Source organism: Leuresthes tenuis, unplaced genomic scaffold, assembly GCF_036924035.1.
Source record: "Leuresthes tenuis unplaced genomic scaffold, fLeuTen1.0.hap1 SCAF_20, whole genome shotgun sequence".
NCBI classification, from domain to species: Eukaryota; Metazoa; Chordata; class Actinopteri; order Atheriniformes; family Atherinopsidae; genus Leuresthes; species Leuresthes tenuis.
This window is the reverse complement of record NW_027325374.1, coordinates 3,096,361-3,117,223: the sequence shown is the minus strand read 5'-3', so window position 1 is coordinate 3,117,223 and position 20,863 is coordinate 3,096,361. Positions and strand designations below refer to the sequence as shown.

The 20,863-nt window shown below is 39.8% G+C and overlaps 3 protein-coding genes across 3 annotated transcripts; all 3 read left to right on the top strand.

Annotated features, from left to right (window-relative positions):
• Nucleotides 1–244: 244 nt before the first annotated feature.
• LOC140278521 (uncharacterized) lies at nt 245–6,034 on the top strand. Its single transcript, XM_072373554.1, has 2 exons — nt 245–604; nt 3,605–6,034. The coding sequence occupies exons 1-2, from the start codon at nt 484–486 to the stop codon at nt 5,044–5,046; spliced, it is 1,563 nt and encodes a 520-aa protein (XP_072229655.1). The 5' UTR covers nt 245–483; the 3' UTR covers nt 5,047–6,034.
• Nucleotides 6,035–8,630: 2,596 nt separating this feature from the next.
• Nucleotides 8,631–14,349, top strand: LOC140278525 (uncharacterized). Its single transcript, XM_072373557.1, has 2 exons — nt 8,631–8,909; nt 10,332–14,349. Exons 1-2 carry the CDS (start codon nt 8,801–8,803, stop codon nt 11,741–11,743), a joined length of 1,521 nt encoding a protein of 506 aa, XP_072229658.1. The 5' UTR covers nt 8,631–8,800; the 3' UTR covers nt 11,744–14,349.
• A 766-nt stretch (nt 14,350–15,115) lies between these two features.
• Nucleotides 15,116–19,448, top strand: LOC140278522 (uncharacterized). The gene is made up of 2 exons (XM_072373555.1): nt 15,116–15,379; nt 17,548–19,448. The coding sequence occupies exons 1-2, from the start codon at nt 15,271–15,273 to the stop codon at nt 18,981–18,983; spliced, it is 1,545 nt and encodes a 514-aa protein (XP_072229656.1). The 5' UTR covers nt 15,116–15,270; the 3' UTR covers nt 18,984–19,448.
• The last annotated feature ends 1,415 nt before the right edge of the window (nt 19,449–20,863 follow it).

Sequence of the window (20,863 nt, the reverse complement as noted above, 5' to 3'; positions counted from 1 at the left end):
AATAGTCATTAGTAAAAGTAATGAATCTGTTGAACTGATTCCTAAAACTTTATAAAAAAATATCGTTTTTTTAAATGTTCAGGATTAGTTGGGAGCGAAACTTAATTAGATAAAGATAAAATACCTTTTATTTTAAAGCTGTTATTGATTACCTCTGTGATTTATAGTTTAATGCTGCTTTGGTAAGTGGATGTTTTTGGTTTTGTCGCGTTAAAGCAAAAAAAAAAACTGAGCTGTAGTTACTATGGTAACGGTGAAAGTGGAAAGGTGCCTGGACAGATGCCTGTCCGAAACACAGAAAACGTAAAAAAAAAAGTGGGGCCCTCTCCGAGTGTATCCAGCTCATATGATCCAAACCTGGGTCCAGTTTGACAGAAAGATAAGCGGCTGCATTGTGCGGCGATCGGCGGTGATCGATTCTGTGCAGGCCCGGTTCGTCTCAAACGAGCCTCCAGTTTGTTGTGAAGGCGAGACAAAGTGACCATGAACGAAGTGGATTATCTTCTACTGGACAACACGAAAAGGCAGACTTTACAAGACAAACTGGAGACGAAAACCGTTGGAGTTCATCAGCTGCAGGATGTTGTTATAAAGCGAACAGCAGGTGAGAATAATCCCAGATTTAATGCTTCTGTTGGAGGAAACGGCTAACGGTTAGCTTGTAGCCGCGGCTGGAATATAGCCTCAGGTTAGAAGGCAGCTCCTGTAAAAAAACGTCTCTGTGAAGTTTGTGTTGACAGATTGAAAATAATTGGACCTATAATCGGTCTGATGGACGATTGAAACACACATACAGTGTTTACTTCAGGTATTAAAACCTGAACTCTTTCTTTAGAATAGAACCCGTAGCTGGTTAATACAGCGTTCTGGCGTCTCTTTAAGTTATCTGAAGAGGAAAGACTACTTAACCATGTTCCACAAAAATGCGCTTTTTATTGGGAATAAATACATACATGTATATCAAGGATATATTTTGAGTTGAGTTTCAGATAATGAGACACAAAAATGTTCCATGTCCACTGCTAACTTTGGCAGATTTGATTCAAATCAGTAGAAATTGACTCCAAATCCAATCTCCAAAGGTCATGCAGGGACCTACACACATTGCTTCGGGCTACATACAAAAAAGGCAAGGAGGCTCCATTGTGTACACGAGATAAGTTATTGTGAAACATTCAGTGCAGGTTCTGAATGTGTCGCTACAAAAACAAGTTTGAACGATTTAAAAAGATCACTAAATATGTAAGAATAGCTATTAGAATCTTTCACTGTAGTTGCAAATGGACAGGTTTCACATCAGCCTAATTTACTGTATTTCTTGAGCTGACACTGATTGCATCAGCTTGGAATGAATTAAAAAATCCTTATCAGCAGCTAATGAACAGATTCATGGTAACTTACATTCACTGCTGACCGTTTGGTGTCAATATTCTTGAGATATTGTTAAAAAACGTAGTTTAAAACTGTGTGGTTCATCATTAAAACATTTGCTTTTTACAGGAAGTCTCTAAATGAGTGATATATGGAATGTTTTAACCTAACAACAGTCTTGTAAAAAAGAAAAATTAATTCTATGGTTTATTTATCAGCATGTAATAACAATAAAGATAAAAAAAAACATCCTCCCCAACAGCTCTTAAAATTAGGTAAATACAACCTCATTTGAACAAGGTCTTATATATTACACCACTTATTAAAAAAAAAAAAAAAACTAAGAAAATAATGCAGAAGGAGTAAAACAAACTCCAATTTTTCTGCCTCCACAGGAGTTAAGAAGGTAGCAGCCAGCTGCTGCTGATCAATGCTCTGATTAACTGATCCTCAGTCAGTGTGAGCAGCTCTATAAAAGCAGGACTTCTGTCAGTTTTCAGGTGTGTTTTAACACGATGCCAAGGAGGAAAGACATCAGCAATGATCTCAGAGAAGCAGCTGTTGCTGCCCATCAATCTGGGAAGGGTTATAAGGCCATTTCCAAACTATCTGGAGTCCATCGTTCTACAGAGAGAAAGATTATTCACAAGTGGAAAACATTCAGGACAGCTGTCAATCTTCCCAGGAGTGGACGTCCCAGCAAGTTCACCCCAAGGTGAAGAAGCCCAGAGCTACATCTCAGACTCTACAGGCCTCAGTTAGCATGTTAAAGGTTAAAGGTCACCCCAAGGTGAAGAAGCCCAGAGCTACATCTCAGACTCTACAGGCCTCAGTTAGCATGTTAAAGATCAAAGGTCATGACAGCACAGTTAGAAAAAGGCTGAACAAGGATGGCTTGTTTGGAAGGGCTGCAGGAGAAAGCCTCTTCTCTCTAAAAAGAACATGGCAGCACAGCTTAGGTTTGCAAAGCTGCATCATCATTTAAAATCCTCAGCTCCGGCCCTGTGTCTTTTTTTTTTTTATGCTTCCCTGCTCCAACACATCTGATTCCAATTAAATTCCTCTCCTCAGCAGCTTGTGCTCGAGATGTGCATAAACCTTTTAATGACCCATTTTTGTGAGTCGTGTGTTGAAGCAGGAGCACATCTAAAACATGTAGGGCAGCGGCCTCCCGAGGACCAGTGTGTCCTCTGAAATGGTTGCTTCAAGAACTCTGTCTCCTCATCAAAATTTGCCGCTCAGGTAACAACTTGGATAGGCTTGTTGGACTACTTGTTTCATTTAGTTACTTTAACCCATTTCCTCAAGTTGAGACCAACGCCTTTATTTACTTAAACAGCTTTTGATACCAGGCCTACACTAGGGGTAGACCTTTATTTCTAATTTCCATTGTATGCCATATTTTCTGCAATGCCTTATTTTGCCTGTTAAAAAAGTTTTTAAAAAGTAAATTTTTTGTGGTGTAGCGATCATGCTAACAACCTGTTAGCTTGACAAGATTTGACTACACATTTAACACTTCCTTCACAATGTCAAATAAAAATTCCTTCTGAGTTTAGTCCGATAGAAACCCTCCTGTTTTCGGAAGGGCTGATCCGAAGTGGTTGAAGACAAAGGAATCAAACAGCCACTTTGACAAATACTAAATCCAACCCAACATGTTTAAAACAGTATTGTTTTTTCACTGAATTATTATATTATTTATAAAAATTGTTTAAATCGATTTACATATTGACAGTAGGGCAATAAAATTATTTTAAAAATTTTAATGGCGATTAAATTTATGTTGATCTTGATGATAAGTGCGAGACATGTATCCCTCAGCACACTCCAGTCCACTAGTTGGCGGTAATGCGCCTCTAAGCTTGTTGCTAACTGCCAAGTAAAAGTAAAAATACAGCAGCTTGAGGAAGGAAACTGAGCAGAAATGTAGGAGAGAATGAGTGTAGCTTTTGAAAGCCATATAAGCCGCAGTGAGACAGACATTTTGGCAAGATAACGTAAGGTCAGTTTCAAAGAAGTTGATCAAAAAGATCCCAAAATGTCCGTGATATGGGAGTGTTTTGGATTCCGTAAAAATTATGAACAGATTAAATTGTAATGTCATTGGTAAAGTGAGCCATCGCTGTAGTTATATTACTTTGAAATATTTTAAAACTACTTAAAATCACTACGTTTTTAAGTCAAAGTTGTGTTTAATGTCCATGTTTCCATGTTTTGGTGTTTCCTGCAGATGTCCAGCAGCCAGTGGTGATTAAAGAAGAGGTTCCTTGGAGCCCCATTCTGGACCAGCAGGATGCAGATCCCCTTCACATTAAGGAGGAAGAGGAGGAACTCTGGACCAGTCAGGGAGGAGGGCAGTATCATGGGCTGGAGAAGACCGAATACACCAGGTTCCCATTCAATGTTATCATAAAGAGTGAAGATGATGAAGAGGAGCAACAGCCCTCACAGCTTTATCAAAGACGACCTGAAACCAGAGACACTGAGCCTCCAACCAGCAGCTCGTTTAAATGGATCAAAACAGAAATTGATGGAGGAGACTGTAGACTTGAATTAGCCAGCAGCCCAAATCATTTACATCCAAATACCGATGGTCAGCCTTCAGACTCTTCTGAGACTGAAGTCAGTGATGGTGATGATGATGATGATGAATGGCGGGAACCTTTGTCAGATACTGACAATGGCTGGGAACAGCGCAAGGTGCCCGAGTCGGGTGTAAATAGTGATGTGGGTTGTAACACTGCCAAAAAGCCTTTCAGCTGCTCAGATTGTGGTAAACAGTTTCTATATAAGCAGTCTCTAAAGAGACACATGAGACGTAACACAGAAAAAAGTTCTTCCAGCTGTTTGAGTGGTCAGAAATGTTCTGGAGTAGGGCAAGATGTCAGTTTACAGGCGAGAGTCCACACAGGAAAGAAAAAATTTGGTTGTCAGGACTGCGGGAAAACATTTCGAGATCAGTTTAGTCTTAAATCCCACATGCGAGTTCACTCAGAAGAAAAACCATTTGGCTGTGATAATTGTGGTAAGAGCTTTAAGCATGAGCACAATCTTAAGATCCACATGAGGATTCACACGGGAGAGATGCCGTTTGGCTGTGAGGTTTGTGGTAAGAGATTTAAGCATCAGCACAATCTGAAGACACACATGAGAATACATACAGGGGAGAAGCCTTTTGTTTGTGATATTTGTGGTAAAAGAGCAAGGCATCAGAATAACCTGAAAACACACATGATAGTCCACAAAGGTGAGAGACCATTTGGTTGTGATCTTTGTGGTAAAAGTTTCAATCGCAAGACAAGTCTAAGAGCGCATATGACAGTCCACACAGGTGAAAAACCATTTAGTTGTGACATTTGCGGTAAAAGTTATAAACGGAAGACGCATCTTAGAACTCACATGACCGTTCACACAGAAGAGAAACCATTTGGCTGCGAAGTTTGCGGTAAAAGATTCAACCGTAAAACACATCTTGTGACGCATATGGCTGTTCACACTGGAGAGAAACCATACAGTTGTGACTTTTGTGGTAAAAGATTCACCCGGAAAACACACCTTGATTCACACATCACGGTTCACACAGGGGAGAAACCTTTTGGTTGTGGTGTTTGTGGTCAAGAATTTACCCAACAGGGAAGTTTAAATAGACACATGAGATTCCACTTGGGATAATATCTGTAACTGTGCCAGCAGTGGTGCACGTGCCATGAAGCTATAATAGAAACCACACGTAGAATCACAATGACCGTTACAGGCTTTGAAGTAAAGGATGTAATTTGATGTAAAACCCAAAACAAAGGTTTGTTTCCTGTATAATAGAAGCAACAGCCTCATTATTGTATTTTGATTTTATTTGGAATTTGACTTTAAATGATACAAGTTAATATGCTTTCCATTTTTCAATACTCTTTTATTCTAGAGTTATTCTAGTTTTTGGTCCAAACCAGAATAATTAGAACTGGTTTCTCATAATTTTGCCTCTATAACAGACAACAAACAGCTTGGGCCTGACAGACACTCTAAAACCATTTAAAGGGCCAATATTTGCCAATCAATCAAAGCAATGAAAGAGCTGTTCTGGTTCTCAATAAATTGCTATAAATGGTTTAAAGGACCACATATTTGGGCCATGTCAAAAGTCATGGTTCTGTAAGCTTTAGAATCAAACCAATGGAGCAATAATTTCCTAAATGACTATCAGCATCTTTATAAGACAGCTAGAAAATGAAACCAAGATCATTGGTTGGAAAATAACTAAAAATGTATGAACTTATTATGTTTGAGTCAGAAGTTCACTTGTTAAATGGGAGTGAGCTGCATCTTGGAGGGATTCTTTGGGATGCAGCAACTCTCAGTGGCATCAGCTCCTCCTGCTCTGGCTTTAGCTTAAACTCTTGATGGTCATTGACTAATTATTACTTTATTTATCAGCGGAGCAGATTGTGACACTAGTCTAATGACAAAATGGCTGCAAGGCCTAACGGGGCTGATGCCACTTTATGCACTTTTATGTATTTGTGAACATGTATTATTATTGTCACGCACCTTTTCAATAGTAAGACAAATATGACCAATTTAAGTATGTTTATTAAACATGTCAAAGTATGGATATTAATACATGCTAAACTGAATTTAATAGAAATATAAAAAAGCTTTTTTTTCTCACTAATTCCAGTGTTTAGTTTTCTGTCTGAATGAAATGTTTTCTTCCACTGATGGTTGAGGTAAAGTGTCACATAGAGATGATGTCATCAGACATGTGACTGTCGTGTCACGCCCACTTTTGACTAGTTTGAAAACACGACTAAAAATGGTGAGGAGCTGTTGTAAAATCGACTGTATCAACAAATTCAGGAAGAGTAGAGAGCCAAATTAATTTTTCCACTTGTTTTGTCCAGCTTGATGGCAGCAGATTTGTAATTTGAATACTATTTTATGCCAAACACATTTGCTTTGCCAAGGGAAGTTTTTAATGAATGTAAAGCTCCCCTTGTTTCCCAAGTATTGCTTATTTATTTATTTTTTCTACAATACTTTACATGTAATAGTACCAAATCTGACAGAGGGACAGGGGAAGAGGGTCACAGGGAGAGCAAAGAAAAAGAAAGAGAAATGAGACGGAGAAAGAAAGAAATGATCGGAGAAGACCATGAAAAACAACACAAAACCAGAAAAATAGCTGCTATATCTGTAGAAACCAAACAGAAAACATCTTACTGCATCTGTGGGGAAACCAGGTGGAGAACCATCAGGATCATCTGCAAGTAGACAAATGGAGAGAGAGAAAAAAAACAATACAAAAAAAACTCTACAGAGAGAACCTATTTAATTTAAACCTATTTAATTTTTAAATATGTTTCAAGATTATATTTATTTAATTCAATTATTCTAACATGTTTGTAGATGGCAAAAGAAATGGAGAGCAGTTTAATTTATGGTGCAACTTAAGTTCTTAAAACTAGTATTTGTAACCACATTACTCCAATTTCACATAATCATTGTTTTAAGTGTTACAGTGACAGAATTTGTGTTAAATATGTTAAGATTTTAAGTCTAACACTTTATTTTTGATCATTCACAGCAATAGTTTAGTCAACTTAATTTGAAATGTGTTTAATGAGGTTATAGCAAGCAAATATTTCAAAGATGAAGAAAAAGATAATTTAACAGGTATTTTTTACCACCTTATTCCTGGGGCCGTTACTGTGGAGAGCATTATGGTTGCGACTTCCGGTGCACTTCCGGTTTGTTACCGGAAGTAGCAGTTACCGAGTTGCTAACGCTATAACGGTACCCTATAAGGGTAAGTTAATCTTAATACTAAGTAGTGCCAAATTTACCCCTGAAATATAGCAAATGCTTCATAAATATTCTCAAACTAAATCTTAAATACATGTCATCAAAACTAAATGATCAGACAACATCCTCATCCTCTCTACATAGCCTGCTGTCCAGGAGGTGGGGCTGAGTGCCGGGCCGGCTTGTCTCAAAACAAAAAGGATTTCTGCATTTGCTCCACAGGCACTACACTGTTGGCTATATTTTGTGTACAGATAGCCTAGTTATGGCTCCCCTGGACCTATTTATTGCCTATTTCAGTTTTTTTATTTTTTTTATTGCTATTACTGCTGTATTTGCGATAGTGCTACTTTAAAATGTTTTTTTTTTTTTTTAATCACACGCAGAGAACTGAACTTAAACTTTTTAATTGAATGTTGTTCTGTGATGATGTCTCATGGCTTAATAATTGTGATTTGTATTATTATCCTTGGATGAACTTGAGATGGAGATGAATGAGGAGCCAAGCACAACATCAGTGCAATCCTGTGATGCCCAAACACAGTGGGTCGACCCAGGGATGGAGGACCACACGTATTCAAAAGGGCCTGTCATCACATGCAATATGAGCACACCATCCCAAGAACTGCCACGTTCTGTTGCAGATGGTGTGTCACAGAGTGATGCAGACTCCCTCTTGTATACAGGAATCCCACTAGTTGAGTTTCACACCCTTGTTTCCTGCCTACAACCATTTGCTCCGACTACATCATCCGTGCCAGTTGTGCATCAAATCCTAATGACCTTAATGAAGTTAAGACAAAACTTTGTTATGGCTGATCTAGCATGACAATTTAAAACATCACAAAGACAGGTTAGCAAGACTGTTGGACACTGGATAGACTTAATGTCTGTACAGATGAGGGACCTTATCCCATGGCTGCCTTGTGAAACATTCAGAGCTAGATTGCCACAGGCTTTTAAGGAACAATTTTTAAACACAACTTGTGGAGCTGACTGCACAGAGACTGTCCTGCAGAAAGCCAAAAACCTGGAATTGAAGTGAATCAAATAGTCACGACTACGCCAAAACACAGTGAAATATTTTGTAGCAGTCTCTCCCTCTGGAGTTATCATGTTCATTTCAGATGATGATGGTGCAGTGACGGATACATCACACAGAACTCAGGGTGTCTGGACCTGTGGCCACTTCTTCAGATCGTCCTCCCATCCCTTCTTAACATGGTAAACGCCGGTTCCGGGTCGCATCCTTTGAGCTGAAATTCGCGCAAAGGATCATGGGCAATAGGAATAAGGTGGATACTTATTAATCATCTGTCTGTTTTATAGTTTGTCGCTGAGTGGAGACGTGCGAGTATTTTGAAGCGTTTGACTGATAAACCGGAAATCCATGGACTGGTTGCTATGGTAACGGAGCATAAAGGTGTCTGTGGTGGTGCCTGTGCAAAAACCCAACAAACGCACACAAAAAAGTCGTTTAAACGTAGCGGGGCCCTGTCTGGGGGTATATTCAGCAAGTATAATAGATTCCTGGACCCAGTCTGACGGAGATGTAACCGGTTGTGTTGCACAGTTTTCGACACAGAACTGGTTCAATTTAAGAAAGGACCAAGTCACCATAATCGAAATGGATTTTCTTCAACCGCACAACATAAAAAAAATGTCTTTAAAAGACGAGCTGGAGATAAAACGCCTCGGGGTTCATCAGCCACAGGATGCTGTAAAACAAACGGCAGGTAAGAATAATCACAGATTTAATGTTTAGTTATTTCTTTTCCTCCAGGAGAAAACGGCTAACTGTTAGCTTGTTGTAGCGGCGGTTGAGAATTTGACTCCGGTAAAGATGAAGCCCCCAAAACACGACTTTTTCACGTTTGTGTTGACGAAATAGAACAGATTAAACTTATCAACACTGATTTGTAACTGTACAAATAACTGTAGAGATGTTTTTCTTTTTAAAGACCTACACATTGTTCAGGATAACACGTCTTCCCCCAGATGTCAGCAGTTTTCTTAAAAACAAACGGTCCGTGGAAGACTACGAGCTATTTTTAAATGATCACAATTGTTATTGCATCAGAGAAAACTAACGAGTTAAAGTCTGATAAACACTATATTGCCCAAAAGTATTCGCTCATCTGCCTTTACACACATTAACTTTAGTGACATCCCATTCTTTATCCATAGGGTTTAATATGACGTCGGCCCACCCTTTGCAGCTAGAACAGCTTCAACTTTTCTGGGCAAGCTTTCCACAAGGTTTACGAGTGTGTTTATGGGAATTATTGACCATTCTTCCTGAAGCACATTTGTGAGGTCAGACACTGTTGGACAGAAGGCCTGGCTCACAGTCTCCGCTCTAATTCATCCCAAAGGTGTTCTATCAGGCTGAGGTCAGGACTCTGTGCAGGCCAGTCAGGTTTTTCCAAACCAAACTCGCTCATCCATGTCTTTATGGGCCTTGCTTTGTGCACTGGTGCGCAGTCATGTTGGAACAGGAAGGGGCCATCCCCAAACTGTTTCCACAAAGTTGGGAGCATGAAATCTCTTGGTATGCTGAAGCATTCAGAGTTCCTTTCACTGGAACTAAGGGGCCAAGCCCAGCTCCTGAAAAACAACCCCACACCATAATCCCCCCCCTCCACCAAACTTTACACTTGGCTTAATGCAGTCAGACAAGTGCCGTTCCCCTGGCAACCGCCAAACCTAGTCTCGTCCATCAGGTTGCCAGATGGAGAAGTGTGATTGGATGCAAAAGTGTCCAAATGTACACAGATCATGTTAAACATGTATTCTGTTTTTTTGTGGACACATAAATATACATTTGTGGATAGTTAAATATTTGAGTATCCTGGTTTCAAGTATGTTAGTCCTACAAAAACAAAAAGAAGACTTAATAATTTCTTCATCCTCTTTGAAATTTGCCTCTTAGGTTCTTTGACTGTAAGCATCTTGGACAGAATTACTTTTAGGGCTGCTTTTCACACTTAAAGGTATGGCTTTTGGTCCTTCTTTGCATCTCTTCTTAGACATGCAACACAAATGTTATAATTTCTTTTAGTTTGGAGGACTTAATGTAAAACCATGTTCACAATGCAATTGTGAGCCCTTTTAGTTTCACTCAATTCTATCCATGTGTGTTTCGGTGTGTCCTGCAGATGTCCAGCAGCTGTTGGTGATTAAAAAAGAGGTTCCTTGGAGCTCCATTCTGGACCAGCAGGACCCAGAACTCCTCCACATAAAGGAGGAAGAGGAGGAACTCTGGGCCATTCAGGAGGGAGAGCAGCTCCATGAATACACCAGGTTCCCATTCAGTGTTATTGTAAAAAGTGAAGATGAAGAGGAGCAACAGCCCTCACAGCTTTATCAAAGACAGCCTGAAACCAGAGACACTGAGCCTCCAACCAGCAGCTCGTCTAAATGGATCAAAACAGAAATTGATGGAGGGGACTGTAGACTTGAATTAGCCAGCAGCCCAAATCATTTACATCCAAATACCGATGGTCAGCCTTCAGACTCTTCTGAGACTGAAGTCAGTGATGATGATGAATGGCAGAAACCTTTGTCAGACACTGACAATGGCCGGGAGCAGCGCAAGGTGCCCGAGTCAGGTGTAAATAGTGATGTGGGTTGTAACACTGCCAAAAAGCCTTTCAGCTGCTCAGATTGTGGTAAACAGTTTCTATATAAGCAGTCTCTAAAGAGACACATGAGACGTCACGCAGAAAAAAGTTCTTCCAGCTGTTTGAGTGGTCAGAAATGTTCTGGAGTAGGGCAAGATGTCAATTTACAGACGAGAGTCCACACAGGAAAGAAAAAATTTGGTTGTCAGGACTGCGGGAAAACATTTCGAGATCAGTTTAGTCTTAAATCCCACATGCGAGTTCACACAGGAGAGCAGCCGTTTGGTTGTGATGTTTGTGGAAAGAGCTTTAAGCATGAGCACAATCTTAAGATCCACATGAGGATTCACACAGGAGAGATGCCGTTTGGCTGTGAGGTTTGTAGTAAGAGATTTAAGCATCAGCACAATCTGAAGACACACATGAGAATACATACAGGAGAGAAGCCTTTTGTTTGTGATATTTGTGGTAAAACAGCAAGGCATCAGAATAATTTGAAGAGGCATATGATAGTCCACAAAGGTGAGAGACCATTTGGTTGTGATCTTTGTGGTAAAAGTTTCAATCGCAAGACAGGTCTTATAGCGCATATGACAGTCCACACAGGAGAAAAACCATTTAGTTGTGACATTTGCGGTAAAAGTTATAAACGGAAGACGCATCTTAGAACTCACATGACCGTTCATGCAGAAGAGAAACCGTTTGGCTGCAAAGTTTGTGGTAAAAGATTCAGCCGTAAAACGCATCTTGTGACGCATAACACCGTTCACACTGGAGAGAAACCATACAGTTGTGACTTTTGTGATAAAAAATTCCCCCGGAAAACGCATCTCCATTCACACATTAAGGTTCATACAGGTAAGAAACCTTTTGGTTGTGGTGTTTGTGGTCAAGAATTTACCCAACAGGGAAGTGTAAAGAGACACATGAAAATCCACTTGGGGTAATATCTGTAACTGTGCCAGCAGTGGTGCACGTGCCATGAAGCTATAATAGAAACCACACGTAGAATCACCATGACAGTTGCAGGCTTTGAAGTAAAGGATGTAATTTGATGTAAAACCCAAAACAAAGGTTTGTTTCCTTCATAATAGGAGCAAAAGTCTCATTGTATTTTGACTTTATTGGAATTTGACTTTATATTTAAGATTTGATTCTAGTTGGTGCTTTCCAAACCAGAATAATTAGAACTGGTTTCTTCTAAAACCAGTTAAAGGGCCAATTTTAGCCAATCAAGACAAGTAAAATGAAAGAGCTGTTCTGGTTCTCAAGAAATTGCTATTATTGACTTTTTTTATGGTTTATTGGTTTAAAGGGCCACATATTCGGCACTCTGAGCCATGGTTCTGTAAGCTTTAGAATCAAACCAATGGAGCAATAATTTCCTAAATGACTACCAGCATCTTTGTAAGACCGCTAGAAAATGAAACCAATATGATTGGTTGGAAAATAAGAGAAACTGTTTGAATTTATTATGTTTGAGTCAGAAGTTTACTTGTTAAATGGGAGTGAGCTGCATCTTGGAGGGATTCTTTGGGATGCAGCAACTCTCAGTGGCATCAGCTCCTCCTGCTCTGGCTTTAGCTTAAACTCTTGACGGTCATTGACTAATTATTACTTTATTTATCAGCGGAGCAGATTGTGACACTAGTCTAATGACAAAATGACTGCAAGGCCTAATGGGGCTGATGCTACTTTTTGCACTTTTATGTACACGCTATTGCCAGAAGTATTCGCTCATCTGCCTTTACACGCATATGAACTTAAGTGACATCCCATTCTTTATCCATAGGGTTTAATATGACGTCGGCCTACTCTTTACAGCTAGAACAGCCTAAACTTTTCTGTGCAAGCTTTCCACAAGGTTTACGAGTGTGTTTATGGGAGTTTTTGACCATTCCTCCTGAAGCACATTTGTGAGGTCAGACACTGATGTTGGACAGAAGGCCTGACTCACAGTCTCCGCTCGAATTCATCCCAAAGGTGTTCTATCAAGCTGAGGTCAGGACTCTGTGCAGGCCAGTCAGGTTTTTCCAAACCAAACTCGCTCATCCATGTCTTTATGGGCCTTGCTTTGTGCACTGGTGCGCAGTCATGTTGGAACAGGAAGGGGCCATCCCCAAACTGTTTCCACAAAGTTGGGAGCATGAAATCTCTTGGTATGCTGCAGCATTCAGAGTTCCTTTCACTGAAACTAAGGGGCCAAGCCCAGCTCCTGAAAAACAACCCCACACCATAATCCCCCCCCTCCACCAAACTTTACACTTGGCACGGTGCAGTCAGACAAGTACCGTTCCCCTGGCAACCGCCAAACCTAGTCTCGTCCGTCAGGTTGCCAGATGGAGAAGCGTGATTTGTCATTCCAGAGGATGCGTCTCCACTGCTCCAGAGTCCAGTGGCGGCGTGCTTTACACCACTGCATCCGACGCTTTGCATTGCACTTGGTGATGTATGGCTTTGATGCAGTTACCATGGAAACCCATTCAATGGAGCTCTCTACGCACTGTTCTTGAGCTAATATGAAGGCCACATGAAGTTATAAAACCACTGACAGCTGACTGCGGAATATTTAGTAATAAGGAAATTTCACGACTGGACTTGTTGCACAGGTGGCATCCTGTCATGGTACCACAGTGGGATCCACTGAGCTCCTGAGAGCGACCCATTCTTTCACAGAGGTTTGTAGAAGCAGTCTGCATGCTGAGGTGCTTGAATTTATTCACCTGTGGCCATGGAAGTGACTAGAATAGCTGAAATTAGTCTTTTGGATGGGTGAGTTAATACTTTTGGCAATATAGCGTGTTTGTGATCATGTATATTATGCACCTTTTCATTATTAAGGTGAATATGACCAGTTTAAGTATGTTGATTAAACATGTTAAAGTATGGATATTAATACGTTAAACTGAATTCAGCTGAAATATAAACAAGTTTTTTCTCATTTATTCCAGTGTTTAGTTTTCTGTCTGAATGAAATGTGTTTTCTTCACTGATGGTCAAGGCAAGAAAGTGTCACGTAGAGATGATGTCATCGGACATGTGACTGTCGTTGTGTCACGCCCACTTTTAGCAACCAAGTGGTAAAGAGACACCTGGCTGCAGACTGTTTGAAAACATGACTCAATAAGGTGACGAGTTGTTGTACAATTGTCTGTACCAACAGTTTCAGGAAGAAGTCGGGTTTTCTTTTTACAAAGTTATAAAAAAAATACAATAGACATGACAAGCTATTTAGCATCTCCGATTCATAGTTGGTGCAACTGCATAAAAGATGATTTGTTTTTTTGCATTTGATAGATAAAAGCATCAGTAACAATACTCTTTTCGGTCTGCACTTTGAATGAGTGTTTGATGTTGGTCAAAATCAGCTCAGAAGAACAAGAAGATGAGCCCAAAACATGACTCGGCCACCTCCTTGCTGACGTCTCAGCCTTGTTGGGATATGGTGGCCTTCCACCAGCCATCCACTACTCCAGTATTTCTGACCCACCACCCTGCATGTTTTCGATGTTTCCCTCCTCCACCACACCTGAGTCAAATGAATGGCTCCTTATCTGGCCACTGCAGAGCTTGATGATGCGCTTTCTTACTGTGGCTTCCTCATAAATTAAAAAAGAAGAGATTACTTCATAATTTCACTCAGTGGGATATGTTTTTTTTTGGTATCTTAGGTGCATGAAACAAGGTGAAAACACCTCATAAACTGAAATTACTGACTCATGATTCTTGGGCAGATTTTTTTGGGTAACTTGTATTTTTTTCAAAGGGAAAAGTTTAAAAAGTTCACTTTAGCACTTCGTCTCAAGAGTTTAAATTACAACCAAATATTTAAATTACAACCAAAGAAAGTACATTTTGGGAGTTTTTAAACAGACTTATTGTGTTAATTTATTAAAATCAAGTTCTTAAAATTGGATTGGTGTTAAATATGTTAAGATTTTAGGTCTAACGCTTTATTCTTGATCATTCACAGCAATAGTTTAGTCAAATTCATTTGAAAGATATTTTAATAAGGTTATAGCAAGCAAATATTTCAAAAATGAAGAAAAAGATAATTTAACAGGTATTTTCCAAATAAACCAAATAGGCTGTAAGTACATATAAGTTAATTTAGTCTAATATACTTATTGATCATCTGTGTGTTTTATAGTTTGTCGCTGAGTAGAGAAGTGTGACTATTTTGAAGCGTTTGACTCAGACTTTATTTGTCTATGGTTTGACTGACAAACCGGAAAACCATGGACTCTCGCTGCTATGGTAACGGAGCATAAGGTTGTCTGTGCAGGTGCCTGTGCAAAAACCCAAACGCACACAAAAAAGTCGTTTCAACGGAGCGGGGCCCTGTCTGGGTGTATATTCAGCTCTTATTATAGATTCCTGGACCCAGTCTGACGGAGATGTAACCGGCTGTGTTGCACAGTTTTCGACGCAGGCCTGATTCAACTTAAGAAAAGACCAAGTCACCATAACCGAAATGGATTTTCTTCAACCGCACAACATTAAAAACATTTCTTTAAAAGACGAGCTGGAGATAAAACGCCTCGGGGTCCACCAGCAGCAGGATGCTGTAAACCAAACTGCAGGTAAGGATAATCACAGATTTAATGTTTAGTTATTGATTTTCCTCCAGGAGAAAACGGCTAATTGTTAGCTTGTTGTAGCGGCGGTTGAGAATTTGACTCCGCTAAAGATGAAGCCCCCAAAACACGACTTTTTAGACGAAATAGAACAGATTAAAGTGATCGACACTGATTTGTAACTGTATGAATAACTGTAGAGATGTTTTTCTTTTTAAATACCTACACATTGTTCAGGATAACACGTCTTCCCCCAGATGTCTGCAGTTTTCTTAAAAACAAACGGTCCGTGGAAGAAGACAAGCTGATCACAGCTGTTAGAAAACTAACTGTTCCAGTTTTAAGGCTTATATGCATTCATTTATTTTAATTAATCTCAGAGGTTAATTAGCATCAGAGTTGTCACAGCTGTGAAAATCAATTCAAATGGAAGAACTCAAAAGTTACACTTTTGTACTCAAAGAGTTTCTGTGGCTGAATTTGCTTCAGGTTGGGGCCAAATTGTGTCATATGGGGCTAAACTACATCCAATCGAACTGAAAATCGATAAATAAATGCAACTGAAAGTAAGAAACAGTTTCTCTTTTTAACTTTATTGAACTTGCTACCAAAACAGTTGCTTTGGCTGGAATTCCAGGACAAACAGCTATTTGACATGAAGTTTATCTTTGGTGCAGGCTTTGCCTCAATTTGTGCTAACACTTAAATGTTTTTCATAGTTTTTTTTGGGTTGACTAATCACCAACATAAATCAAACATTTCTACTCCTGGATAAACTCGATAATCTGATATTTAAAACGCAAATCAAGCGTTCCCTGTTGACCATGTGCCAGTCACAGCTGCTCCGGGCTGAAGCAGCTGGAAGTTTCCTGGTCGGTTTGGTTGAGTAGCCACATGAGGACAGATCAACAAGAACAGAGGGCAGAGCGTGGAAACAGAAACCAAATGCTGGCACCGAGGAGGGCGAAGAGCGCTTCCCCTGATCGGAAATACTTTGGGTTTAGGGCGAGTGATCACATGCCGGGAGATCTGCAGTTATTGAAGCATCTGAAAACACACCACAAACTGCAGGATGACGAATGCATGCTGGCCAAGAAAAACAGCCCAATGATTGTTAACGGTCCAACATCAACCAGCACCAAGTCAATAATTTAAACGCAAAGTGGAAGGGAAAGCAGGACCCTGTAGGTTTATTCCATTAGAATATCTTTATTTCTTCTAAGAGACTCTCTGAATTTATCTGAAAAACTATTTGATTCTGATGAGAAGAAGCAGGAATGTAGTTCAGTGGGGATGAAAGCAGAGCTATGTTCACAGAAAAGTAGAATAAAAACATTATTTTCCTCTAAAAATCGGTAAATAATAATGAATAAACTCATCTTGATTATTATTTATATAATCATGCAGCCTTACAGCTGCTGCACAAGATAGAATTAAACTTTTTAAACCCTCTGAGACAAGCTTTCTGTCATTTCTTTAAGGAGTCTTCAGTGTATTTACAGTCATGTAAAATCTAGTGAACAAAGTGATTACAAGTGAAAATATTTCCCAGTTTCAGAATCAGCGTTTTTGTCTCCTCCACTTCTTCTGATTTAATTTGCTGCTTTTTTTTTGGTAGAAGGAAACCACTTCATATATGGTGAAGATTTCTGCTTGCAGTAGTTCCGCTTTTAGCTATTAATAGCAAACTTACGATAGTATGCACCAAATCAGCATGAAGTCGTTTGACTTCTTCCTGGATTTTTTTTCTGACTCAACAGTAAGAAATACTGTAAATGTAGGAAACGGAAACATGACCTCCAGCCTTCGAAGCTCACATGTTACACTAAGCTGCTACTGAACACTGTTTTAATGACTTACTGGAGATCACAGGGGCATCATTTTCTCCAGGTTAAGGGCTTTAAATTCCCTGACAGTAGCCTGTTTTCCGATGCTGTCCTCATCTGTGTCGCTTCCTGCTGGTCCCATTTATTTTTTTAAATTTTATCTGCTGGTCTGCCTGGTTTCAGCTAACTTACTCAAACGCTTTGGAAGTCACTTTTGGTCCTTCTTTGCATCTCTTCTTAGACATGCAACAAAAATATTGTAATTTAATTTGTTTTAGTGTATAAACATGTTCACAGTCCTTTAGTTGCACACAATTCTATCCATGTGTGTTTCGGTGTTTCCTGCAGATGTCCAGCAGCTGTTGGTGATTAAAGAAGAGGTTCCTTGGAGCTCCATTCTGGACCAGCAGGACCCAGAACTCCTCCACATAAAGGAGGAAGAGGAGGAACTCTGGGCCATTCAGGAGGGAGAGCAGCTTCATGAATACACCAGGTTCCCTTTCAATGTTATAGTAAAGAGTGAAGATGATGAAGAGGAGCAACAGCCCTCACAGCTTTATCAAAGACGACCTGAAACCAGAGAAACTGAGTCTCCAACCAGCAGCTCGTTGAAATGGATCAAAACAGAAATTGATGGAGGAGACTGTAGAAGACTTGAATTAGCCAATAACCCGAGTAGTTTACAACCAAATACTGATAGACAGCCTACTGGCTCTTCTGAGACTGAAGTCAGTGGTGATGATGATGATGATGATGATGATGAATGGCGGGAACCTTTGTCAGACACTGACAATGGCTGGGAACAGCGCAAGGTGCCCGAGTCGGGTGTAAATAGTGATGTGGGTTGTAACACTGCCAAAAAGCCTTTCAGCTGCTCAGATTGTGGTAAACAGTTTCTATATAAGCAGTCTCTAAAGAGACACATGAGACGTAACACTGAAAAAAGTTCTTCCAGCTGTTTGATTGGTCAGAAATGTTCTGGAGTAGGGCAAGATGTCAGTTTACAGGCGAGAGTCCACACAGGAAAGAAAAAATTTGGTTGTCAGGACTGCGGGAAAACATTTCGAGATCAGTTTAGTCTTAAATCCCACATGCGAGTTCACACAGGAGAGCAGCCGTTTGGTTGTGATGTTTGTGGCAAAAGATTTAAGCATCAGCATGACGTTAAGATCCACATGAGGATTCACACGGGAGAGATGCCGTTTGGCTGTGAGGTTTGTGGTAAGAGATTTAAGCATCAGCACAATCTGAAGACGCACATGAGAATACATACAGGAGAGAAGCCTTATGTTTGTGATATTTGTGGTAAAAGAGCAAGGCATCAGAATAACCTGAAAACACACATGATAGTCCACAAAGGTGAGAGACCATTTGGTTGTGATCTTTGTGGTAAAAGTTTCAATCGCAAGACAAGTCTTAGAGCACACAAAGCGGTCCACACAGGAGAGAAACCATACAGTTGTGATATATGCGGTAAAAGTTATAAACGGAAGACGCATCTTAGAACTCACATGACGGTTCACACAGAAGAGAAACCATTTGGCTGCGAAGTTTGTGGTAAAAGATTCAACCGTAAAACATATTTGGCGACACATATGGCCGTTCACACCGGAGAGAAACCATACAGTTGTGACTTTTGTGCTAAAAGATTTACCCGTAAAACACACCTTGATTCGCACATTACAGTTCACACAGGGGAGAAACCTTTTGGTTGTGGTGTTTGTGGTCAAGAATTTACCCAACAGGGAAGTTTAAATAGACACATGAGATTCCACTTGGGGTAATATCTGTAACTGTGCCAGCAGTGGTGCACGTGCCATGCCCGCCCTGTGATGAAGCTACAGGTACTGGATGCAAAATTATTCCTTTTTAAAAAATTATTATTTTTTTTTATAATCTTTGTCATTTTTTTCCCAGCAACACTAATTTAACACAAGTTTCTGCTTTTCCTGCCTCCATCTAAGCCAAATAAATCAGAAAACAGATGGCATCCTAAAACCAGTAAAACAGCAGGATTCACGAGAAACTTACTTAAGTTTTCAAGCTATAGTTTTGTTGCCCCAAATAAGCATTAAATTATGTCTAATGTATGTTTATGGGATGAGGGGAACATTTTATGGAACTCTGGGTCATGGTTCTGTTCCAAATCTTAGCAATAATAAGCACCAGCACACTCACTTGTGGGTTTGTTCATATAACCAGTTAACACTAATATTTAGCGTTAACTAATTAGCCGCTAATTGAATGCGGTGGAGAAACGGCTAAGGCTTGGAGGAGCTTTTGTTGGAGCTGGTGTGCAGCAGCTCTCCACTTTCTGTTATTCTGACATTGGATCAGCTCCATTTGTTGGTATTTACTGATTAATCATTGGTTCGGCCCAGCAGAATGTGAAGGATTGATTAATCATGCGATGATTGATATGCTAACCAGGTTAATGTCACTTTAAATTTTCTGTTTGTGAAGCTGTATTTTCATTGTGAGCAAAAAAAGCACAACATATTTTTATGTTATTGAAAATAATTAATTTAACTTTTCTGTTTGGTTTTCTGGTAGCTTCTCTATGCTGAGAAAAGACAAATTAAAGCTCATGGACAGAGTTTTGTTTCCTTTTTTTGAGCAAATGTAAAATCAACAATCAAAGCAAGTTTGCTAAACTTATCAATAATTTAACTTTAACCTCAGTGGAGGCTTTTAATGTCTGGTTTTCCCTCAGAAACATGTTTAGAATTGAGGTGCAGTTGAAAAGATGACTTTGTACAAGGTGTCCGTCGGGATAAATGTGCTCCTTGGAGTCGAGTCCGATGTTATTGTTGGTGTTTTTGGTCTGTGTTACTTTAATTTCAGTCAAACTTCCTGCGAGTTTGTTTGAAAGCAGACTGAGACTTGCTTTTTCAGCCCACTTTGTGGTGCGTTCACGAAAGCGTTCCCACTTCCTCAGAGCGCCCACATCAGCAGACAAACCCTTTGAAGTGGGAACACACCCTGAAACAGGTCAGTAGAATGAAGACCCACCAACATCACACTTTTTTTTAGACTTTTCTGCTTCTGCTTTGTGGTTTTAATGAATGCTTTATAATATTCCGAATTTATTGGTATGATTAGTCCAAAATGCTGCTTCCTTCTGGTCAGAGCTCGAAAGTCTTTCACCTTTGATCAGTATGATACAGTTTGGAGTTGATTAAGTTAATAATTACACTTCCAGATTAATTGTTTTATATATTCTGAGTTTGATTTCTCTATTTTCCATTAATAGAAGATGGAACCCTAATTTAGATTTCCAGTTTCTGTTGATTCTTTTGATAATTAATGGAGGAGACGGGCCGTAATGTCATTATAAACCCTGCAGCTATTAGCAGCTGTAGTAATCTATGTTAAATGTTTCAGAGCAACTACCTGACGGATGCTTTTACGTTCACTTGGGATTTCATTATTCAATTTTTTGGAGCTATAATGAGCCCTGTGCTCCCGACTTGTCCAGGGTTTACTCCACCCCTTGCCCAGTGATAACCGGGATAGGCTCCAGCCGCCCTGCGGCTCTTAATTAGATTAAGCGTATATATGAAATAGATGGATGGAACTGTAATAAAAGAACTTAAAATGTTCGCTGTGAGCACCAGAGACACTTTGCAGTAATTTGCTTTGGTGTCCAGCAGAGGGCGCTCCA